Consider the following 19,873-nt stretch of genomic DNA (forward strand, 5'->3'; position numbering starts at 1 on the left):
TTTTTTTGAGAGGGAGTCTTACACTGTCGTCCGGGCTGGAGTGCAGTGGTATGATCTTGGCTCACTGCAACCTCCGCCTCCAGGGTTCAAACGATTCTGCTGCCTCAGCCTCAGTAGCTGGGACTACAGGCGCACAACCGCCATGCCCAGCTAATTTTTTGTATTTTAGTGGAGACGGGGTTTCATCTTGTTGCCCAGGCTGGTCTTGAACTCCTGAGTTCAGGTAATCCGCCCGCCTCGGCCTCCCGAAGTGTTGGGATTATAGGCGTGAGCCACCGCGCCCGGCCTTTTTTTATTTTTTATTTTTTGAGACAGCATCTTGCTCTTGCCCTGTTGCCCAGGCTGAGGCCAGAGATTTTGTTAAATAATGTACACTGCGCCCGGTTCAGGAGCATTAGTTTTATTACGCTGCATGAAATGTATCCACTTAAGACTTTACCAGGCTGGGTGCGGTGGCTCATGCCTGTAACCCTAGCACTTTGGGAGGCTGAGGCGGGTGGATCACCTGAGGTCAGGAGTTCGAGTCCAGCCTGACCAATATGGCGAAACCCCGTCTCTACTAAAAAATAAAAAATTAGCCCGGCGTAGTGGCGTGTGCCTGTAGTCCCAGCTGCTCGGGAGGCTTAGGCAGCAGAATCGCTTGAACCCGGGAGACGGAGGTTGCAGTAAGCCAAGATCGTGCCACCCACCCCAACTCCAGCCTGGCGACAGAGCAAGACTCTGTCTCAAAAAGACAAAAAAAAAAAAAAAAAAAAAAGAGAGCTTGTTAGATCTTAGTGCTATATTTCCTTGATTATTTTTATTTTAAGGCTGACAAAATGCCATTTAAGATAATAAAAGTAGTTAAATTGCCCGACCAAGAGCTAGATAACATTGAGGAAAAAGTATTGGCAATATTCTTTGGTCTAATACTGCTATATACCAACCATTTTACCCAATCATTCAAATAGGCTTAGTAATACAAGGGCGAAAAAGGAAAACTACAGCTAATAGAGCTATCCTTGTTCTTTTTTTTTCGAGACGGAGTCTCGCTCTGTCGCCCAGGCTGGAGTGCAGCGGTGCCATCTCGGCTCACTGCAAGCTCCGCCTCCCCGGTTCACGCCATTCTCCTGTCTCAGCCTCCCGAGGAGCTGGGACTACAGGCACCCGCCACCACGCCCGGCTAATTTTTTTTTTTTTTTTTGTATTTTTAGTAGAGATGGGGTTTCACCGTGTTAGCCAGGATGGTCTCTATCTCCTGACCTCGTGATCCACCCGCCTCGGCCTCCCAAAGCGCTGAGATTACAGGCGTGAGCCACCGCGCCCGGCCTATCCTTGTTCTATATACTGATTATGCATACTATATATGGACTTTTTCCTTCCCCAACCTTTCTATAGATTTCTAAGAATAAGGTTTTGATGAAGTAGTTTATGTATCCTTCTTTTTCAGTTAATCCTAATGGAAAACGGTTGGAAAAATGAAACAATTATCTTACAACTTATTTTTCTCTTTCCTCTCCTCTCTCTAAAAGAGTGTGGCTCCTTCCCCTCTCTTTTCCCCTTCCTCTCTCTAGAGTGGTTAACTCTCAAACTGTATTTAACTCTGGAAAAGTTTTCAATTACACAGGCGATAACTCCAACTTGAGGTATAACGGAAACTTATTAAGAGAAAAAGAGCAAAATAATTTTTTTTTTGAGACTCAGCAAAATAATTCTTTTTTTTTTTTTGAGACGGAGTCTCAGTCTGTCGCCCAGGATGGAGTGCAGTGGCGCGATCTTGGCTCACTGCAACCTCCGCCTCCCGGGTTGGAACAATTCTCCTGCCTCAGCCTTACGAGTAGCTGGGATTACAGGTGTCCGCCACCACTCCCGGCTAATTTTTGTATTTTCAGTAGAGACGGGGTTTCGCCAGGTTTCGCCATGTTGTCCAGGCTGGTCTTGAACTCCTGACCTCAGGTGATCCAACCACCTCGGCGTCCCGGAGTGCTGGGATTACAGGCGCGCGCTACCAAGCACAGCTAATTTTTTTTTTTTTTTTTTTTTTTTTTTTTTTGAGACGGAGTCTCGCTCTGTCTCCCAGGCTGGAGTGCAGTGGTGCGATCTTGGCTCAATGCAACCTCCACCTCCCGGGTTGGAACAATTCTCTTGCCTCAGCCTTCCGAGTAGCTGGAATTACAGGTGTCCGCCACCACGCCCGTCTAATTTTTTATATTTTTAGTAGAGACGAGGTTTCATCATATTGGCCAGACTGGTCTTGAACTCCTGAACTCCAGTGATCCACCCACCTTGGGCTACCAAAGTGTTGGGATTAGAGGCTTGAGCCACAGCGCCGGGCCTTCGGGGTATCGATTTTGTTCCCGTGCCTCTTGTGTGTGTTCTAGTGTGGAAGTGGAGGCGATTGCTTTCCAGCACAAGCCCGTTTGACTGTCGGGGTTTGGACAAGTGGCTGCGACGACACTAAGGTGGAGACCGGGATGGAGCAAGGACTCCCAGAGTTGGGAGACGTTGTACACTTACTGGGAACTAAATCCCGCACGAGTTCCCACCCAAGTGCCGCCGCCCCAGCCCACGCACGCGCATTCGCACCGTCTCCAGCCCCGGGGTCCTCCTGCCCCTCCCGCCGTCTCCGGGGGCCTTTTCTCCGCTCGGCACCAGGGTGTCCGCCGCGCCGCCTGATCCTGTTAGCGCGGTACTCTGAGTGCAGTCAGTCCTCGGCGCTGTTTTCTCTGATTTGCTGTCGACGCCAGGAAGGAAAGACGCGTGCAGAGGACCGCAGAGGGGTGGCCGTGGCTGAGAGGAGACAGCGCCGCAGCACTGAGGGTTTGGGCTTGCAGGCGCTGCAGGAGACCCCCAGGCGGAGTCTTGTCTCGCAGCCAGCGCTGAGCGGGAGGCCTGAGCGGGAAGCATTGGCGTCCGAGCGACTTCTAGGAGCCTGGGGTTCGGCGCTATGGAGGAGCTCGATGGCGAGCCAACAGTCACTGTAAGGGTACCCCGAACAGGCTTGCTCGTCCTTGCGGGTTGAGAACTGCGTCTGCTTCCCTAGTGGTCGCGAGGCGCTCGTCCCCTTCCCTCGACTCAGTTGCCACTTTCCGGAGGTCGCAGTGTTAACGAGGTGCCCGCCCTAGGGTCGCAGTGGTCGCGGGGTTTCTGCCACCAGTCACAAACCCCGGCCTCGAAGGTCCCACTCCGTCCCTTTCCTTCCTTTGTGTTCCTGGCCTTTTTACTTCCCTTGCTTTTCCTCTTGGGCATTAGAGTGGGTTCAGCCTAAGCAGAGGAATTTATATTTTTATTCCAGCCGTATTAAGCTCTGCATCGCGGCACATTGAGCTTCTGCCTGTGTGGCCTAAGGTTTATTCAACGTATTCTCTCAGGAGACTATTCCTGTTTTATCGCTGTGCATTCAATTCCATTTGAACTTTGAAGACAGTATGTCAACTGTGGATGATCTGTGATGTGTATTAAAAAAATTCACGCGCTTTATGTACGAGATACCTACCGTTTCTGCTAGTTGGATTGCTCTTGTTTTCCCTCTTGTTAACCAGAAGTGACTGAGGCAGGTCTCAACCGATAAAGGTTTAATTAGCTAAGGTTGAGGATCCAACCGGGAAAAAGCACAGGTCACAGGAGGATCTGAGACCTGTGCTTTTTCCAAAGATGGTTTTGGGAACATCACTAGTTAAAGAGGAAGGAGCTAGCAGGAGGGGCAAAAAAGGGAGGTTAGGCAGTGAGGAGGCAAATGATTACATTCTTGTGAGTCGGTGATTAGCCTCAGTAAATCTGCATTTTACCTGTGAAAAGAGGGAGCAGAGGAAAATTTTATGTATGCATTCATCTCAGGGTAGGTAGAGGGATTATGGTTATTATTACTGTTATTTTTTAGACGGAGTCTCGCTCTGTCGCCCAGGCTGGAGTGCAGTGGCGCGGTCTCGGCTCACTGTAACCTCCGCCTCCCGGGTTCACGCCATTCTCCTGCCTCAGCCTCCTGAGTAGCTGGGACTACAGGTGCCCGCCATCACGCCCGGCTAATTTTTTGTACTTTTTTGTATTTTTAGTAGAGACGGGGTTTCACCGTGTTGGCCAGGATGGTCTCAATCTCCTGACCTCGTGATCCGCCCGCCTAGGCCTCCCAAAGTGCTGGGATTACAGGCGTGAGCCACCGCACCCGGCCGATTTCTGGTCTTCTACTTGTGAAGATAAGCTGGTAGTTGACATTGTCAGAATCAACAGATCTTGATTTTAGGACTAGTTTATAGGGGCGATGTGTATCCTGAAAATTTTAGAGGCTCACAAGGAATTTCCTTGTGAGCAATTTGTGAGGGAAGCTCTCTGGGGAGATATGTGGCCTTCTTTTTTTTTTCTCTTGAGGCGGAGTTTCCCTCTTGTCGCCCAGGCTAGAGTGCAGTGGTGCGATCTCGGCTCTCTGCAACCTCCGCCTCCCAGGTTCAAGCAATTCTCCTGCCTCAGCCTCCTGAGTAGCTGGGATTACAGGCATGTGCCACCATGCCCGGCTAATTTTGTATTTTTTTAGTAGAGACGAGGTTTCTCCATGTTGGTCAGGCTGGTCTGGAACTCCTGACCTCAGGTGATCTGCCGGCCTCAGTCTCCCAAAGTGCTGGGATTACAAGTGTGAGCCACTGCGCCTGGCCTCATTCTTTTTTTGAGACGGATTCTCACTCTGTCACCCAGAGTGGAGTGCAGTGGCGTGATCTCAGCTCACTGCAACCTCTGGCTCCCGGGTTCAAGCGATTCTTCTGCCTCAGTCTCCTGAGTAGCTGAGATTACAGGTGCGTGCCATCACACCCAGCTAATTTTTGTATTTTTGGTAGAGATGGGGTTTCACCATCTTGGTCAGGCTGGTCTCCAAAGCCTGACCTCGTGATCAGCCTGCCTCGGCCTCCCAAAGTGCTGGGATTACAGGCATGAGCCACCGCGCTTGGCTAGGAGTTCGAGATCAACCTGGCCAACATGGTGAAACCCCATCTCTACTAAAAAAATACAAAAATTAACCTGGTTTGGTGGCGCGTGCCTGTAATCCCACCTACTCAAGAAGCTGAGGCAGGAGAATCACTTGAACCCAGCAGGCAGAGGTTGCAGTGAGCCGAGATTGCGTCACTGCAGTCCAGCCTGGGCAACAAGAGTTCGAACTCCTGACCTCAGATGATCTGCCCGCCTTAGCCTCCCAAAGTGCTGGCAGGAGCCACCCCGCTGCCGGCCCAAAATGAATTTTTCTTACCAGTGTTATAAGGAAATGTTATCGAAGGATACAGTGTTATTAGAGGACCAGCTGTGCTCTTCACTTAAAGTGTTTTTCAGCAGGGCGGGCACGGTGGCTCGCGCCTGTAGTCCTAGCACTTTGGGAGGCTGAGGCGGACGGATCACCTGAACTCAGGAGTTTGTGACCAGCCTGGGCAATATGGTGAAACTCCGTCTCTACTAAAAATGAAAAAAAAAAAAAAAATAGCCGGGTGTGGTTGCACACACCTGTAGTCCCAGCTACTCAGGAGGTTGAGGCAGGAGAAGCCTTTGAACCCAGGAGGCGGCGATTGGAGCGAGCTGAGATTACACCACTGTACACCAGCCTGTTAGAGTGAGTCTTTGTCTCAAAAAAAAAAAAAGAATGGAACAACTTCAGTAAGAAGAACATTTTTCATTTTAGATTTCTATGCCTTATTTTACTAGTTGATTCCAGGCGTGAATTCCAAGAAGAACCAAATGTGTTTTGACTGGGGTCCAGGGGAGATGCTGGTATGTGAAACCTCCTTCAACAAAAAAGGTAGGGTTTTTTTCTTCCAAATTATCCATCTTGGCACATTTGGTTGTTTTTCTGTTTATTACCTCAGAGTTTACTAGTTGTGGACTGAAACAGTTGAATTTATTTTGTACTATTTTAATTTTCTCTATTTTGTTTTCAAGATACAACAGGGTTTTGTTGTGTCACCTGGGCTGGAGTACAGTGTGATCATGGCTCACTGCAGCCTCTACCTCCTGGGCTCAAGTGATCCTCTGCCTCAATCTTCCTAGTAGCTGAGACTACAGGTCACCATGCCACCACGCCCAGCTAATTTTTTTTTCTTTGTAGAGATGGGAGTCTCATTTTGTTGCCTAGGCTGGTCTCACACTCCTGGCCTCAAGCGATCCTGTTGCATTTCGGCATTTTTATTTTTGAAATGTTAGCTATTTTAGATTTTCATTGATTTTTGAGATCTTGAAGATGTTGAATCCCGGAAAAAAATTAATAGTTTTCATGAAAAATTTTCTTCATATTTAAAATGTCAAGCTTTTTATCCCTTTTTCTTTGTCCAAAGTGACCAAATTCCTATCAGTAGCTCCCTTATTGTGAACCTTGCAGATGCTTGGCCGTCACTTTTGTGTCCACAGCATGGATTCAGCTGAATAATAGTTCTGTAGGCTGAGCTGAGCCGTAGCATCCAAGGCACAGATGGAGCTGGAGAGTGACATAGCTTGTCCTTGGCTTGATTTTCCTAAGTTCCATCAGCTATTGGATAGGATGTGAATCTTTTTCTTTTCCTGATACAGTGATACAGTCTCCTTCCAGTAGAAGGATAAAACTGGAATCTTGACATTTGATTTGCTTTCTTTTTTTTTTTTTTTTGAGACGGAGTCTCGCTCTGTCCAGGCTGGAATGCAGTGGTGCGATCTCGGCTCACTGCCACCTCCACCTCCCGGTTTGAAGCAATTCTCCTGCCTCAGTCTCCTGAGTAGCTGGGAATGAAGGCATGCGCCACCACGCCTAGCTAATTTTTGTATTTTTAGTAGAGACAGGGTTTTGCTATGTTGGCCAGCCTGGTCTCGAATTCCTGACCTCGTGATCTGCCTGCCTTGGCCTCCCAAAGTGCTGGGATTATAGGCAAGAGCCACCACGCCCGGCCACAGAAAATTTTTTTAGAGTAGATTCACTTTTGGAGATGATCATAATAGATGTTAAATTTTTTTTTTCTGTTTGGTTTCAGAAAAATCAGAGATGGTGCCAAGTTGCCCCTTTATCTATATCATCCGTAAGGATGTAGATGTTTACTCTCAAATCTTGAGAAAACTCTTCAATGAATCCCATGGAATCTTTCTGGGCCTCCAGAGAATTGACGAAGAGTTGACTGGAAAATCCAGAAAATCTCAGTAAGTTGGTTGCTGTTTGGTGTTGAACCCCACACTACACTGTGGAAAGCCAAATGAAGTACATTGTTGTCTTTTTGTGTGTTTTATGGGTTGCGTAAAGAAATAAGAGACTCCTGGTTCTAGTTGAGGCATGAGTACTGGACAGTGTACATTAGCAGTGATGGGAAGACTTAGCGGGAATATGCAAATGCTATTGATGGGCTGGCTTGACAAGCTTTATTTATATTCATATTTTACTTACCCTCTAAAGAAAATTTAGGCCACACAAGCATGTGAGAGTCATTGAATGAGGTCACATTGTTGGGAGATTTGAAAATTAATATAAACCTAACAGTTTTGTCTCTAAAAAATTACGGTTCAGACGTTATTTGACAACAGACCAGAAAACTCTCGTACTATTTATAGATTAGGATTTTCTTGAATTGTAGTTCATAACTTCATCATTATCAGAGTGGTACTTGTTAATTGTAGACTTTTGGGACCCACCTCAGATCCTCAAAATCAAAATCTCTGTGGTTGGATCTTAAAATCTCCAGCACACTGAAGTTTAAGAACTGTGTTAGGTTTTTGTCAGCGTCCCTTCACATGGATGGCTAGGGAATGGGCAGTGTTGGTATGTTACTTCTTTGATAAGCTTTTCACAAATGAATCATTCTGGACAAGACCCAGGTCAGCTTCTGTGTGAGTGTGTGCAAGAGTGATTATTGGTTGTTTTTCTGTTTTTTTTCGAGGCAGAGTTTCGCTCTGTCACCCAGGCTGGAGTGCAGTGGCGCGATCTCCGCTCACTGCAAGCTCCGCCTCCTGGATTCACGCCATTCTCCTGCCTCAGCCTCCCGAGTAGCTGGGACTACAGGCGCCCGCCACCACATCCGGCTAATTTTTTGTATTTTTAGTAGAGATGGGGTTTCACCGTGTTAGCCAGGATGATCTCGATCTCGTGACCTCGTGATCCACCTGCTTCGGCCTCCCAAAGTGCTGGGATTACAGACGTGAGCCACCGTGCCTGGCCCTGTTTTTTTTTTTTTTTTTTTTTTTGAGACAGAGTTTCACTCTGTCACCCAGGCTGGAGTGCAGTGGCGCAATCTTGGCCCACTGCAACCTCTGCCTCCTGGGTTGAAGCCATTCTCCTGCCTCAGCCTCCTGAGTAGCTGGGATTACAGGTGTGTGCCACCACGCCTGGCTAATTTTTGCATTTTTAGTAGAGATGGGGTTTCGTCATTTTGGCCGGGCTGGTCTCGAACTCCTGACCTCAAGTGATCTGCCCACCTCAGCGTCCCAAAGTGCTGGGATTATAGGAGTGAGCCACTGCACCTGGCCTGATTATTGGATTTAAGGGACTCTAGTGGAGAATACTGGTGAGTTTGAGAAATCTATTGTCACTTCTAGGAAAAAAACATGTCAAAAGTCCTGTAATTCCTTGCTGGCAGGGGACCCTGTCTTATTCTTTTTTTTTTTTTTTCAGATGGAGTCTCACTCTGTCGCCCAGGCTGGAGTGCAATGGCATGATCTTGGCTCACTGCAACCTCCGCCTGCCGGGTTCAAGAGATTCTCCTGCCTCAGCCTCCTGAGTAGCTGGGATTTTTGTATTTTTAGTAGAGACAGGGTTTCACCAGGTTGGCCAGGCTGGTCTCAAACACTTGACCTCAGGTGATCTGCCCACTTTCACCTCCCAAAGTGCTGGGATTACATGCCTGAGCCATCGGGCCCGGCCAGTAAATATATTTATGCATCTTTTTTATTTTTTTGAGACAAGGTCTGACCAGTAGATTTCATCTGCAACAATTAATGTCAGTATGGGTTTGTGGATATTAACTTTAGCCCATGGGTTGTTTTGTGGTGTTTTATTTTGTGGTCCAAGTTGTTCCAGCTTCAGAAGGTTAGGAGCTCCTTCACAACGGCTCTCCTCTTTCTTTCAGCAAATTTCTGCATTTATTTGAGTGTTTCCTTCCTTTGTAGCACTACAAGATGTTTCAGGCTCATCTTGTGTGTTATTTCATTTTTTTGTAGATTGGTTCGAGTGAGTAAAAACTACCGATCAGTCATCAGAGCATGTATGGAGGAAATGCACCAGGTTGCAAGTAAGGACTGTGTGCGCGTGTGCGTGTGTGTGTGTGTGTGTGTGTGTGTGTGTTGGTATTTTGAGTATTTATCTATGCATAAATACTGTGAGGTAAAGTTTGATTGATATTCCAGTCCAAAACTTATTTTTCCATCTTTCATAATCCTTACTTTTTTGGTAATCATTTAGAGTTTTTTTTTTTTTTTTTTTTGAGACCGAGTGTTGCTCTGTCGCCCAGGCTGAGGTGCTGTGGCGTGAACTCAGGTCACTGCAACCTCCACCTCCCAGGTTCAAACGATTCTCTAGCCTCAGCCTCCTGAGTAGCTGGGACTACAGTTGTACACCACCAAGCCCAGAGTTCTGGGATTACAGGAGTCAGCCACTGTGCCTGGACGTTTTTTTTTTTTTTTTTTTTGAGACAAGGTTGCCCAGGCTGGAGTGCAAAGAAACATTATGGCTCACTGCAGTCATGAGCTCACCGCCTGGGCTCAAGTGATCTTCCTACCTCATCCTTCCAAGTAGTTGGGACTGCAGGTGTGTACTACCATGCCCAGCTAATTTAAACAGTTTTTGTCCCCTCTTTTCCTCAGAGAACTTTGTTCTGATAATTTTTAAATTATTTGTAGAAACGGGGTCTCCCTAATTTTTCCAGGCTGTTCTTGAACTCCTGGGCTCAAGCAGTCCTTTGACATCAGCCTCCCAAGGTGTCGGGATTACAGGTGTGAGCCACTGTGCTTGGCATGTCAGAGACCTCTATGGTAGCTGTGTTGCAGTTGAGAGTGCCATTTTGTAACTTGAGGGCTTTTGGTTTGAGAATTGAAAGGATATGAAGCATTAACAGCAACAAAAAAATCCATAATTAAAAGAGATTATAATGTCTTTTAATTTTTGTCATTAAAATAAACAGAGGCTCAAGCCATAGACCCTGGAATATTCAGCTATGACAATAAGCCTAAGAGTTCCATTGCTCACTTAAAATGTTTTGTGTTTTGTTAGTTGCTGCTAAAGATCCAGCCAATGGCCGCCAGTTCAGCAGCCAGGTAAGGGGAGTCACCTTTATTGTTTTAGCACCACTGTGTCCTGTGTCCTGGGCACCCACCTGGGGTGGCTTTGCAGTTCCTGTTATGGCAGAAGTCTCTTCTTTTCAGGTAGATAGGCAGCTCCTTTGGGTGACAGTGATTGTCTCGCCCCCTTCAAGGTGTAGCTCACAAGGAAGTGCTTGTTAAATACTTGAGTGAATGTTCGGTTCCTTTTTTTTTTTTTTGAGATGGAGTCTTGCTCTGTCACCCAGGCTGGAGTGCCCTGGATTCAAGCATTTCTCCTGTCTCAGCCTCCCGAGTAGCTGGGATTATAGGTGCATGCCACACCAAGCCCAGCTACTTTTTGCATTTTTAGTAGAGATGGGGTTTCACCATGTTGGCCAGGCTGGTCTTGAACTTTTGACCTCAAGTGATCCACCCGCCTCGACCTCCCAAAGTGGTGGGATTACAGGTGTAAGCCACCGTGCTGGCCCTGAATGTTCCGTTCTTATGGAACATATATGTCCTGACCAAATTGTGTTGAGGGGCTGTCACCTGAAATGGAGAAGTAATCTTGTGAGATCACTGCTCGGTCTCATAAACACTACTCACTTCTTGAACTCAACATTTTTTTTTTTTTTTGAAAGACAGGGTCTCTCTGTGTTGTCAAAGCTGGTCTCGAACTCTTGGGCTCAAGTGATCCTCCTGCCTTGGCCTCCCAAAGTGCTGGGATTATAGGTGTGAGCTGCCACACCTGGTGAAACTCAAGTTTTTTTTTGTTTTTTTTTTTTTTTTTTTGAGACGGAGTCTCGCTCTGTCGCCCAGGCTGGAATGCAGTGGCACAATCTCGGCTGACTGCAAGCTCCACCTCCCAGGTTCATGCCATTCTCCTGCCTCAGCCTCCCGAGTAGCTGGGACTACAGGCACCCGCCACCACATCTGGCTAATTTTTTGTATTTTTAGTAGAGAGGGGGTTTCACCGTGTTAGCCAGGATGCTCTCGATCTCCTGACCTCATGATCTGCCTGCCTCAGCCTCCCAAAGTGCTGGGATTACAATTGTGAGCCACTGCGCCCGGCTAAACTCAACATTTTTACTGAGTTGCAAGTGGCTCTACTTTACTTGGAGCTGGAAGATGACTTACAGTATCTTTTTCCTCAGTAGATGCTTCATATTAGATACTTTTCAAAGTCAGTAGTGACTAGGTAGTAATTCACTGTCTCTGAAGTACCCTTATGAACAAGTCATCATGGTGTCTGTGGACTGAAGGATGGTGAGGAAGGGAAGCCTGCGTATTCCTAAGGGCAAGGTCCAGGTCTGATTTATTTCGGGGTCTTATATTGGGCTTTCCTGTTAATAGACTGTTCCCTAAACTTCAGTCCTTTGAATACCAGCTTCACAATTCTTGCTCTGTCTACGTGTTTCGTGTCATCTACTGAATATTCTTCTAAATATTGTCTCTTCTTTTTACTCAAATGAAGCACCTTGCTAAAGCATCAGTTCATCGAGATAGGCTGGGCGCAGTGGCTCACGCCTGTAATCCCAGCACTTTGAGAGGCCGAGGTGGGTGGATCTCTTGAGGTTAGGAGTTCGAAACTAGCCTGGCCAACACGGAAACTCCATCTCTACTAAAAATACAATATTTAGCTAGGCATGGTGGTGTGCGCCTGTAATCCCAGCCACTTGGGAGGCTGAGGCAGGAGAATTGCTTGAACCCTGGAGGCAGAGGTTGCAGTGAGCCGAGATCATGCCACTGCACTCCAGCCTGACTGACAGAGTGAGACTCTGTCTCAAAAAAAAACAAAAAAAACAAAAAAAAAACTGGGTGTTGGCAGGGCACGGTGGCTCAAGCCTGTAATCCCAGCACTTTGGGAGGCCGAGGCAGGTGGATCACGAGGTCAGGAGATCGAGACCATCCTGGCTAACAAGGTGAAACCTCGTCTCTACTAAAAATACAAAAAATTAGCTGGGCGTGGTGGCAGGCGCCTGTAATCCCAGCTACTGGGGAGGCTGAGGCAGGAGAATCACTTGAACCCGGGAGGCGGAAGTTGCAGTGAGCCAAGATTATGCCACTGCACTCTAGCTTGGGCAGCAAGAGCCAAACTCCATCTCAAAAGATAAATAAATAATAACTGGTGACATGCAAGTTATATTTTTTTCTTTTTTTAAATTTTGAGACAAGGTCTCGCTCTTGCCCAGGCTGGAATAGTGGCACGATTATGGCTCACTCAGACTCAACTTCCTGGGCTCAAGTGATGCTCCCACCTCAGCCTCCTGAGTAGCTGAGACTGCGGGGATATGTCACTACACTTGGCCAATTTTTGTATTTTTTGTTGAGACAGGATCTTGCCATGTTGCTCAAGCTGGTCTCAAACTCCTAGACTCAAGCATTCCACCTGCCTTGGCCTCCCAAAGTGCTGGGATTACAGGCGTGAGCCACTGCACCTGGCCAAGTTATTTTTGTAATGCACAGTAAAATAAAATCACAACCACTAAAACAAAATAGTGTTGGTCTCCATCCCACCACCTAACATCCTCACGCTGGCTCCCCTGTGGGAAATCCTCCAGTAGGATTGTGGTAACCTTTGGGTTAAGGAATGACTGTCATATGAGTCAAAGTCTGCTTTATCCCTTGGCTCTGAGGGCAAAGCTCAGGAATCATTTCAGGTGAAACCTGTCCCCATTTCTTCCTTAGGTCTCCATTTTGTCAGCAATGGAGCTCATCTGGAACCTGTGTGAGATTCTTTTTATTGAAGTGGCCCCAGGTAGGCATGGAATATCTCACCATAATCTCATAGGTGTCCCCTTCCATCTTCTGCTCTTTCCTCATCTTTCCTGTGCATGGTGATGAGTGTTTTATTCCTGAGAATGTTCTTTCCATCATTATAACCATGGGAAGTCGTTAGAAAACACCCAAAGAAACCTGACCATTTTGTCAGGTGCTGCAAAAAGAATCATGCAGAGTGCCTCCAAGAAACCTAAACCCTGACAAGTACTGAGAAATATTAAACTAGTGTGTGAAAGGGGGTGTCAGTGTTAACATCATGGACTGGCCAAGCTTAAGAAAGTTTTATGAATGTGGGGTAGGATTAGGTGGTGAGAGGCAAAGTCACATTGGGAATTCTGTCATGAATCATTGGGACAGGGCAACTCTGTGTGTTAACTCTGCCAATGGGTATGAACTCTGCCAATGGGAATTTTTCTGTTGATCTTTTTTTTTTTTTTGAGACAGAGTTTCGCTCTTGTTGCCCAGGCTGGAGTGCAATGGTGTGATCTCAGCTCACCGCAACCTCCACCTCCTGGGTTCAAGCGATTCTCCTGCCTCAGCCTTCTGAGTAGCTGGGATTACAGACATGCGCTGCCACGCCTGGCTAATTTTGTATTTTTAGTGGAGACGAGGTTTCTCCATGTTGGTCAGGCTGGTCTCGAACTCCCAACCTCAGGTGATCTGCCTGCCTCGGTCTCCCAAAGTGCAGGGATTCCAGGTGTGAGCCACCGTGCCCAGCCTTCTGTTGATCTTGAATTAAACTGTGGTCAGTATAGTGTCATGGCCTGTGTGAGCTCTCTGTGGATCTGCTGCAGCTTTTTTGCATTTCTTTTAAGGATTTATGTTTGTTATTTTCCATAAATGAGTAGTAACCTCTGTGTAGCCCTAGCATTTTATTCATACTTTCGCTAAAGAAGTGAGGAACTTGAAATTAGAGTTGGTTGTTCAGAGGCCTCCCTTCTCCCGTGGATTTTTGGGGAGGTTACAGTTGGCTCTTTGTATCTGCAGGTTCTACATCATGGATACAGAGTGCTGGCTGTACTCTGCCATTTTATTTCATTTTATTTTTATTGATTGATTGAGACAAGTTCTCACTCTGTCACTTAGGCTGGAGTGTGGTGGTACAATCACGGCTATTGCAGTCTGGACCTCCCAGGCTCAAGCGATCCTCCTGTCTCAGCCTCCTGAGTAGCTGGGACTACAGGCACGTGCCACCATGCTAGGCTAATTTTTTGTGTGTATATGCTGGGGGAGGGGAGACAGGGTCTTGCTCTGTCACCCATGCTGGAGTACAGTGGCGTGATCACAGCTCAGCAGCCTCGACTTCCTGGGCTCAAGCAATCCTCCTGCCCAGCCTCCCAAGTAGCTGGGACCACAGGCCTGCACCACCACGCCCGGCTAATTTTTGTATTTTTTGTGGAGAGGAAATTTCGCTATGTTGCCCAGGCTGTTCTTGAACTCTTGGGCTCAAGCAGTCTGCCCATCTTGGCCTCGCAAAATGCTGGGATTATAGGCGTGAGCCACCATTCCTGGCTCGGCTAATTTTTTATTTTTTTTTGTAGAGATGGGGTCTCCCTATGTTGCCCAGCCTAGTCTCAAACTCCTGGGCTCAAGCGATCTGCCTGCCTCAGCCTCCCAAAGTGCTGGGATTACAGACATGAACTACCATGGCCGGCCATATGTTTTGTTTTGTTTTGTTTTTTGAGACAGAGTCTCACTCCGTCACCCAGGCTGGAGTGCAGTTGTGCGATCTTGGCTCACTGCAACCTCTGCCTCCTGGGTTCAAGCAATTCTGCCTTAGCCACCTGAGTAGCTGGAATTACAGGCATGCGCCACCACGCCCGGCTAATTTTTGTATTTTTAGTAGAGACAGGGTTTCACCATGTTGTCCAGGCTGGTCTTGAACTCCTGAGCTTAGATGATCCGCCTGCCTTAGCCTCCAAAAGTGCTGGGATTCCAGGTGTGCACCACCAGCCACCTGGCCCTATGTTTTTATCATTGCATACCTGGCTGCTTGCTAGCTAGTCATTGTTGGTTCCTAAACGGCCATTACACTTATGTAGCTATTAAGTATTTGTGAAGAATCTGGAGTGTGGGGTAGTGAGGTCTGCATTCCATGTTCACCCCTTTCTGGGGTCAGTTAAAGATGGAGCTGCCTGGCACAGAAGTAATATTTGGTGAAAGTGCATTTGCTTTTTCCTAGCACAGTCCTTCATTCAGGACCATGTGTGTGACTGCTTAAAAGGGATAAACCTATGTAGTCAGCTTGTCTGCCTTAAAGTTCTCTGTTCCTTGGATAAAGGAACTTGCTGCAGATGAAGCTGAGGCTTTTGTGTGTGATGAGAGTCTCTCCTCCCAGCTGGCCCTCTCCTCCTCCATCTCCTTGACTGGGTCCGGCTCCATGTGTGCGAGGTGGACAGTTTGTCGGCAGATGTTCTGGGCAGTGAGAATCCAAGCAAACATGACAGCTTCTGGAACTTGGTAAGACAGGCCGGGCCCCCACCTCCCACCATGTGTCCTACTGTCCCTGGTGCTGCCGGGTGGGTCTGAGGACACCCACTGAGCCTCCAGCAGTAGGCTGGCTTTTGGAGTCTGTTACTATGGAGACTCTTTTGGATCTTTTCTTCCCTGCTCTATGGGAGAGTCTAAAACCGAGGTACCATGTAAGAAAAATAATGCTTTGAAGACTTTTCCAGGGTAAAAGGAAATTTGATTTCTTTGTGGATCTAAGGAAGAGAAGACACAAAAAGGAATACAAAACCGTTTGTTTGTTTTTTTTTTTTTTGAGACAGGGTCTCGGCTGGGTGCGGTGGCTCATGCCTGTAATTCCATCCAGCACTTTGGGAGGCCAAGTCAGGAATCTCTTGAGCCCAGGAGTTTGAGATTAGCCTGGGCAACAAAGTGAGACCCTCCATCTCAAAACAAATTAATAAATAAAAATATAAAAGAGAAAAGATAGTCCGACTCAGTTCCCCAGGCTGTTGTGCAGTGGCCTGATCTTGCTCACTGCAACCTCCGCCTCCTGTGCGGTCCTACCACCTCAGCCTCTCAAGTAGCTGGGACCACAAGTGCCAACCACCATGCCTGGCTAATGATATAAAACCAATTGACAGGGGCTGGGGTGCATACAGGGTTGGATGTAAATGAGCTTGCACGTTACTTTGGATCATCAGTTTCGAAGTCAGCATGTCGTATGTGTGTATATGGATGTATTTTCTATGTGTTAGGTATTTCCATTCACCTCTGCTGACTGACCCAATTGGGAGGTGGCAGGGAGGAGATGGCTAGTTGACTGGGCTAATGGAAAGTCAACTAAACTTATAAAGCCTGAAATTGGGAACAGATTGTGAGGACAAAAAAAAAGAAAAGAAAAGAAAACCTGGAATTCGGCCCGGCACGGTGGCTCACAGGAAGTAGTGGGCCAAATGTTTGAGTCTCTGATTGATTCGCTAAGGTTTGTTGTTGTCGTTTAGAGACAGGGTTTCGCTTTGCGGCCTGGGCTGGAGTGCAGTGACGCGATCATGGCACAATGCACCTTTGATTTCCTGGGCTCAAGCAATCCTCCCACCTCAGCCTCCTGAGTGGCTGGGACTACAGGCGCACACCACTACGCCTGGCTAGTTTTATTTTTTGTAGAGGTGAGGTTTCACTGTATTACCCAGGCTGGTCTTGAACTCCTGGGCTCAAGCAATCCTTCCACCTTGGCCTCCCAAAGTGTTGGAACTGCAAGTGTGAGCCACCATTCCTGGTCATTCACTGAGTATTTATTGAGTCCCTACTATTTGCAAGGCACCAAGGAGACACCATGACTAAAACAGGCAAAGATTCCTGCCTTTATGGAGTTTATATCCTGTGTGTGGAGAAAGAACAGCAACACATAGGCTAGTACCATGTATCCTGGCACATAGTGAAATGCTCTGCCAAGGTGCCAAGAAGGGAGGGAGGCTGCAAGTGCTGGAGGGGCATCAAAGAAGGCCTCCCTCATGAGAGATTGGAGGTGAGACCTGAAGGAGGTGAGGAGAGCTAGGCTGAAGAAAGCATTCCAGATAGCAGGGCCTGTAGATGCTGTGTTCTAGAGCCAGGGTGGGGCAGGAGGGGCTGTGCTGTGTAGGGGTAGGTGGGAGGGATGAGCTGGGGAGATAAAGACAGAGCGATACCAGGCCAGGTCTGAGACAGCCCCCTGGGCTGTCACTGAGACTTTAGCTTTTTGCAGCCTACATAGCAGGGTGACTAACAACATGGTCTGTGGTGCCACACTGCCTGGGTTAGCATTCCAGCTCTGCCTTTTACTAGCTGTGAGGTGGGTTTTTTTTCCTTTTTTGAGACAGAGTCTCTCTCTGTCACCTAGGCTGGAGTGCAGTGGCGCCATCTCAGCTCACTGCGACCTCTGCCTCCGGGGTTCAAGTGATTCTTCTGCCTCAGCCTCCTGAGTAGCTGGGACTACAGGCGCGCATCACCATGCCCAGCTAATTTTTGTATTTTTAGTAGGGATGGGGTTTTACCATGTTGGCCAGGCTGGTCTCAAACTCCTGACCTCGTGATTCACCCACCTTGGCCTCCCAAAGTGCTGGGATTACCAGCATGAGCCACCATGCCTGGCCTTTTTTTTTTTTTTTTTAAATACAGTTTCACTGTGTTCCCCAGGCTGCAGTGCACAATCACCACTCACTGTAGCCTTGGCCTCCAGGTCTCCAGTGGTCCTCCTACTTTAGCCTCCCAAGTAGCTGGGACCACAGACATGTGTTACCACCACCAGCTAAAGTTTTTATTTATTTATTTATTTATTTTTTGAGATGGCGTCTTTCTCTGTTGCCCAGGCTGGAGTGCAGTGGCGCTATCTCAGCTCACTGCAACCTCTGCCTCCCTGGTTCAAGCAGTTCTGTCTCAGTCTACCGAGTAGCTGGGATTATAGGTATATGCCATGATGCCCAGCTGGTTTTTATTTTGTTTTGTTTTTTGTATTTTTAGTAGAGATGGGGTTTCATCATGTTGGTCAGGCTGGTCTTGAATTCCTGACCTCAAGTGATTTGCCTGCCTCCCTCCATCCCACCATCCCAATTTTTTTTTTTTTTTTTTTTTTTTTTAGCTGGAGTCTCGCTCTATTGCCCAGGCTGGAGTGCAGTGGCACGATCTCGGCTCGCTGCAAGTTCCGCCTCCCGGGTTCATGCCATTCTCCTGCCTCAGCCTCCCGAGTAGCTGGGACCACGGGCGCCTGCCACCACGCCTGGCTAATTTTTTAATTTTGTTTAGTAGAGACGGGGTTTCACCATGTTAGCCAGGATGGTCTCGATCTGACCTCGTGATCTGCCTGCCTTGGCCTCCCAAAGTGGTGGGTTTACAGGCGTGAGCCGCCACGCCCGGCTAACCCAATTATTTTTTATTTGTATTTATTTATTTTTTGAGGCAGAGTCTCACTCTGTTGCCCAGGCCGGAGTGCAGTGGGGCGATCTCAGCTGGGATTATAGGCTCTCGCCATCTTGCCTGGCTCATTTTTTTATTTTTAGTAGAGATGGGGTTTTGCTGTTTTGGCCAGGCTGGTCTCGAACTCCTGACCTCAAGTGATCCACCTGCCTCAGCCTCCGAAAGTGCTGGGATTACAGGCTTGAGCCACCATGCCCAGCCAAATTTTTTTATTTTTTGAACTCCTGGCCTCAAGCAGTCCTGTTGCCTTGGCCTCCCAAAGTATTGGGATTACAGGTGTGAGCCACTGTGCCCGGTCACTAGGTGTGAGAGCTTGAGTGAGCTACTTAACGGCCTTAAGGGTCCTCATCTGTCCAGTGGAGATAATAATACCTGTCCCATGGAGCTGTTGTGATCATTAAATTAGTTAAAGGACATAAATGTGGGTGAAGTAGTTGACATGGTTGATGCACAGTAAAAGCTAGTCTTTTACTTCTAAGCCATATGGGGTGAGGGGGCATTGGAGAGCTGAGCAGAGGAAGCCCGAGATCTTACTTAGGTTCCCAAAGGCTGTCCTGGCTGCCATGTTGAGACTACAGCAAGGATGGAAACAGGCCAGTCTGGATTCTGCTGTACTAAGCCAGGTAAAAGATGGTGGTGGTGTAGGCTAGATATGTTTGAAGAGAGTTGATGGGGTTTGCTGATGGATTGATTTGATGTGGGCATGCAAGAAATAGAAGAATGTGGGAGGATAAGGTTGGTGAATTGGAGGCAAACTGGTATTTAATTTTAGACATGTTTCTCTCGTGTGTGTGTGTTTTGTTTTTTGTTTGTTTTGAGACAAAGTCTCTGTTGCCCATGTTGGAGTGCAGTGGTCAGATTACAGCTCACTGCAGCCTTGACCGCCTAAGCTCAGGTGATCCTCCCCTCCTCAGCCTCCCAAGTAGCCAGGACTACAAAGGCGTGCCACCATGTCCAGCTAATTTTTGTATTTGTAGTGGAGACGGGGTTTTGCCATGTTGTCCAGGCTGGTCTCAAACTCCTGGGCCCAAGCAATCCACCCTCCTTGGCTTCCCAAAGTGTTGGGATTACAGGCGTGAGGCACCATGCTTGTCCGACATGTTACGTTTTAAGATGCCTGTTCAAGATCTAAGTGGAGATGTTGACTAGGCACTTGGATATACAAAGCTGGAATTCAGACAAGGAAGTTTGGGCTAGAGAGGAAAAGTTGGGAGTTATCAGTATGTATATGTATATATATTTGTGATTTTTTTTTTTTTTTTTTTTTTTGAGATAGAGTTTTGCTCTTGTTGCCCAGGCTGGAGTGCAGTGCCTTGAGTACTGAATTAGTGAATATCAAACCATTGCTCCTAGGGGAAATACAGGGTTAGGTTCCTGCAAGCCTCTGGTCATATTTTGTTCAACCAATCATTATATAACCAATCACTTGTTTTATGTGTGTATCTGTTTAGAGACAACTTACTTGACATAATATTGTTGAATCATTAACAGTGAA

The 19,873-nt window shown here is 47.4% G+C and overlaps 1 protein-coding gene across 4 annotated transcripts in view; it reads left to right on the forward strand.

The window, feature by feature from the left end:
• Nucleotides 1–1,555: 1,555 nt before the first annotated feature.
• NUP85 (nucleoporin 85) overlaps nucleotides 1,556–19,873 on the forward strand; it is a 31,286-nt gene continuing 12,968 nt past the window's right edge. The window contains exons 1-7 of one of the 4 annotated variants that reach the window (XR_004667352.3): nucleotides 1,556–2,959; nucleotides 5,659–5,752; nucleotides 6,951–7,113; nucleotides 9,121–9,191; nucleotides 10,169–10,212; nucleotides 12,886–12,955; nucleotides 15,317–15,438. Coding sequence is in view for 3 of the 4 variants with exons in the window: in XM_034942862.3 (XP_034798753.1) it covers nucleotides 2,927–2,959; nucleotides 5,659–5,752; nucleotides 6,951–7,113; nucleotides 9,121–9,191; nucleotides 10,169–10,212; nucleotides 12,886–12,955; nucleotides 15,317–15,438 (597 nt within the window). In the remaining variant the exon portion in view is untranslated. Of the gene's footprint in view, nucleotides 2,960–2,998; nucleotides 5,567–5,658; nucleotides 5,753–6,950; nucleotides 7,114–9,120; nucleotides 9,192–10,168; nucleotides 10,213–12,885; nucleotides 12,956–15,316; nucleotides 15,439–19,873 lie in introns of those variants that run through there. The other 3 variants (XM_034942862.3, XM_063599387.1, XM_034942863.3) reach the window with 3 other exon arrangements.

Source organism: Pan paniscus, chromosome 19 (assembly GCF_029289425.2).
Source record: "Pan paniscus chromosome 19, NHGRI_mPanPan1-v2.0_pri, whole genome shotgun sequence".
Taxonomy (NCBI): Eukaryota; Metazoa; Chordata; class Mammalia; order Primates; family Hominidae; genus Pan; species Pan paniscus.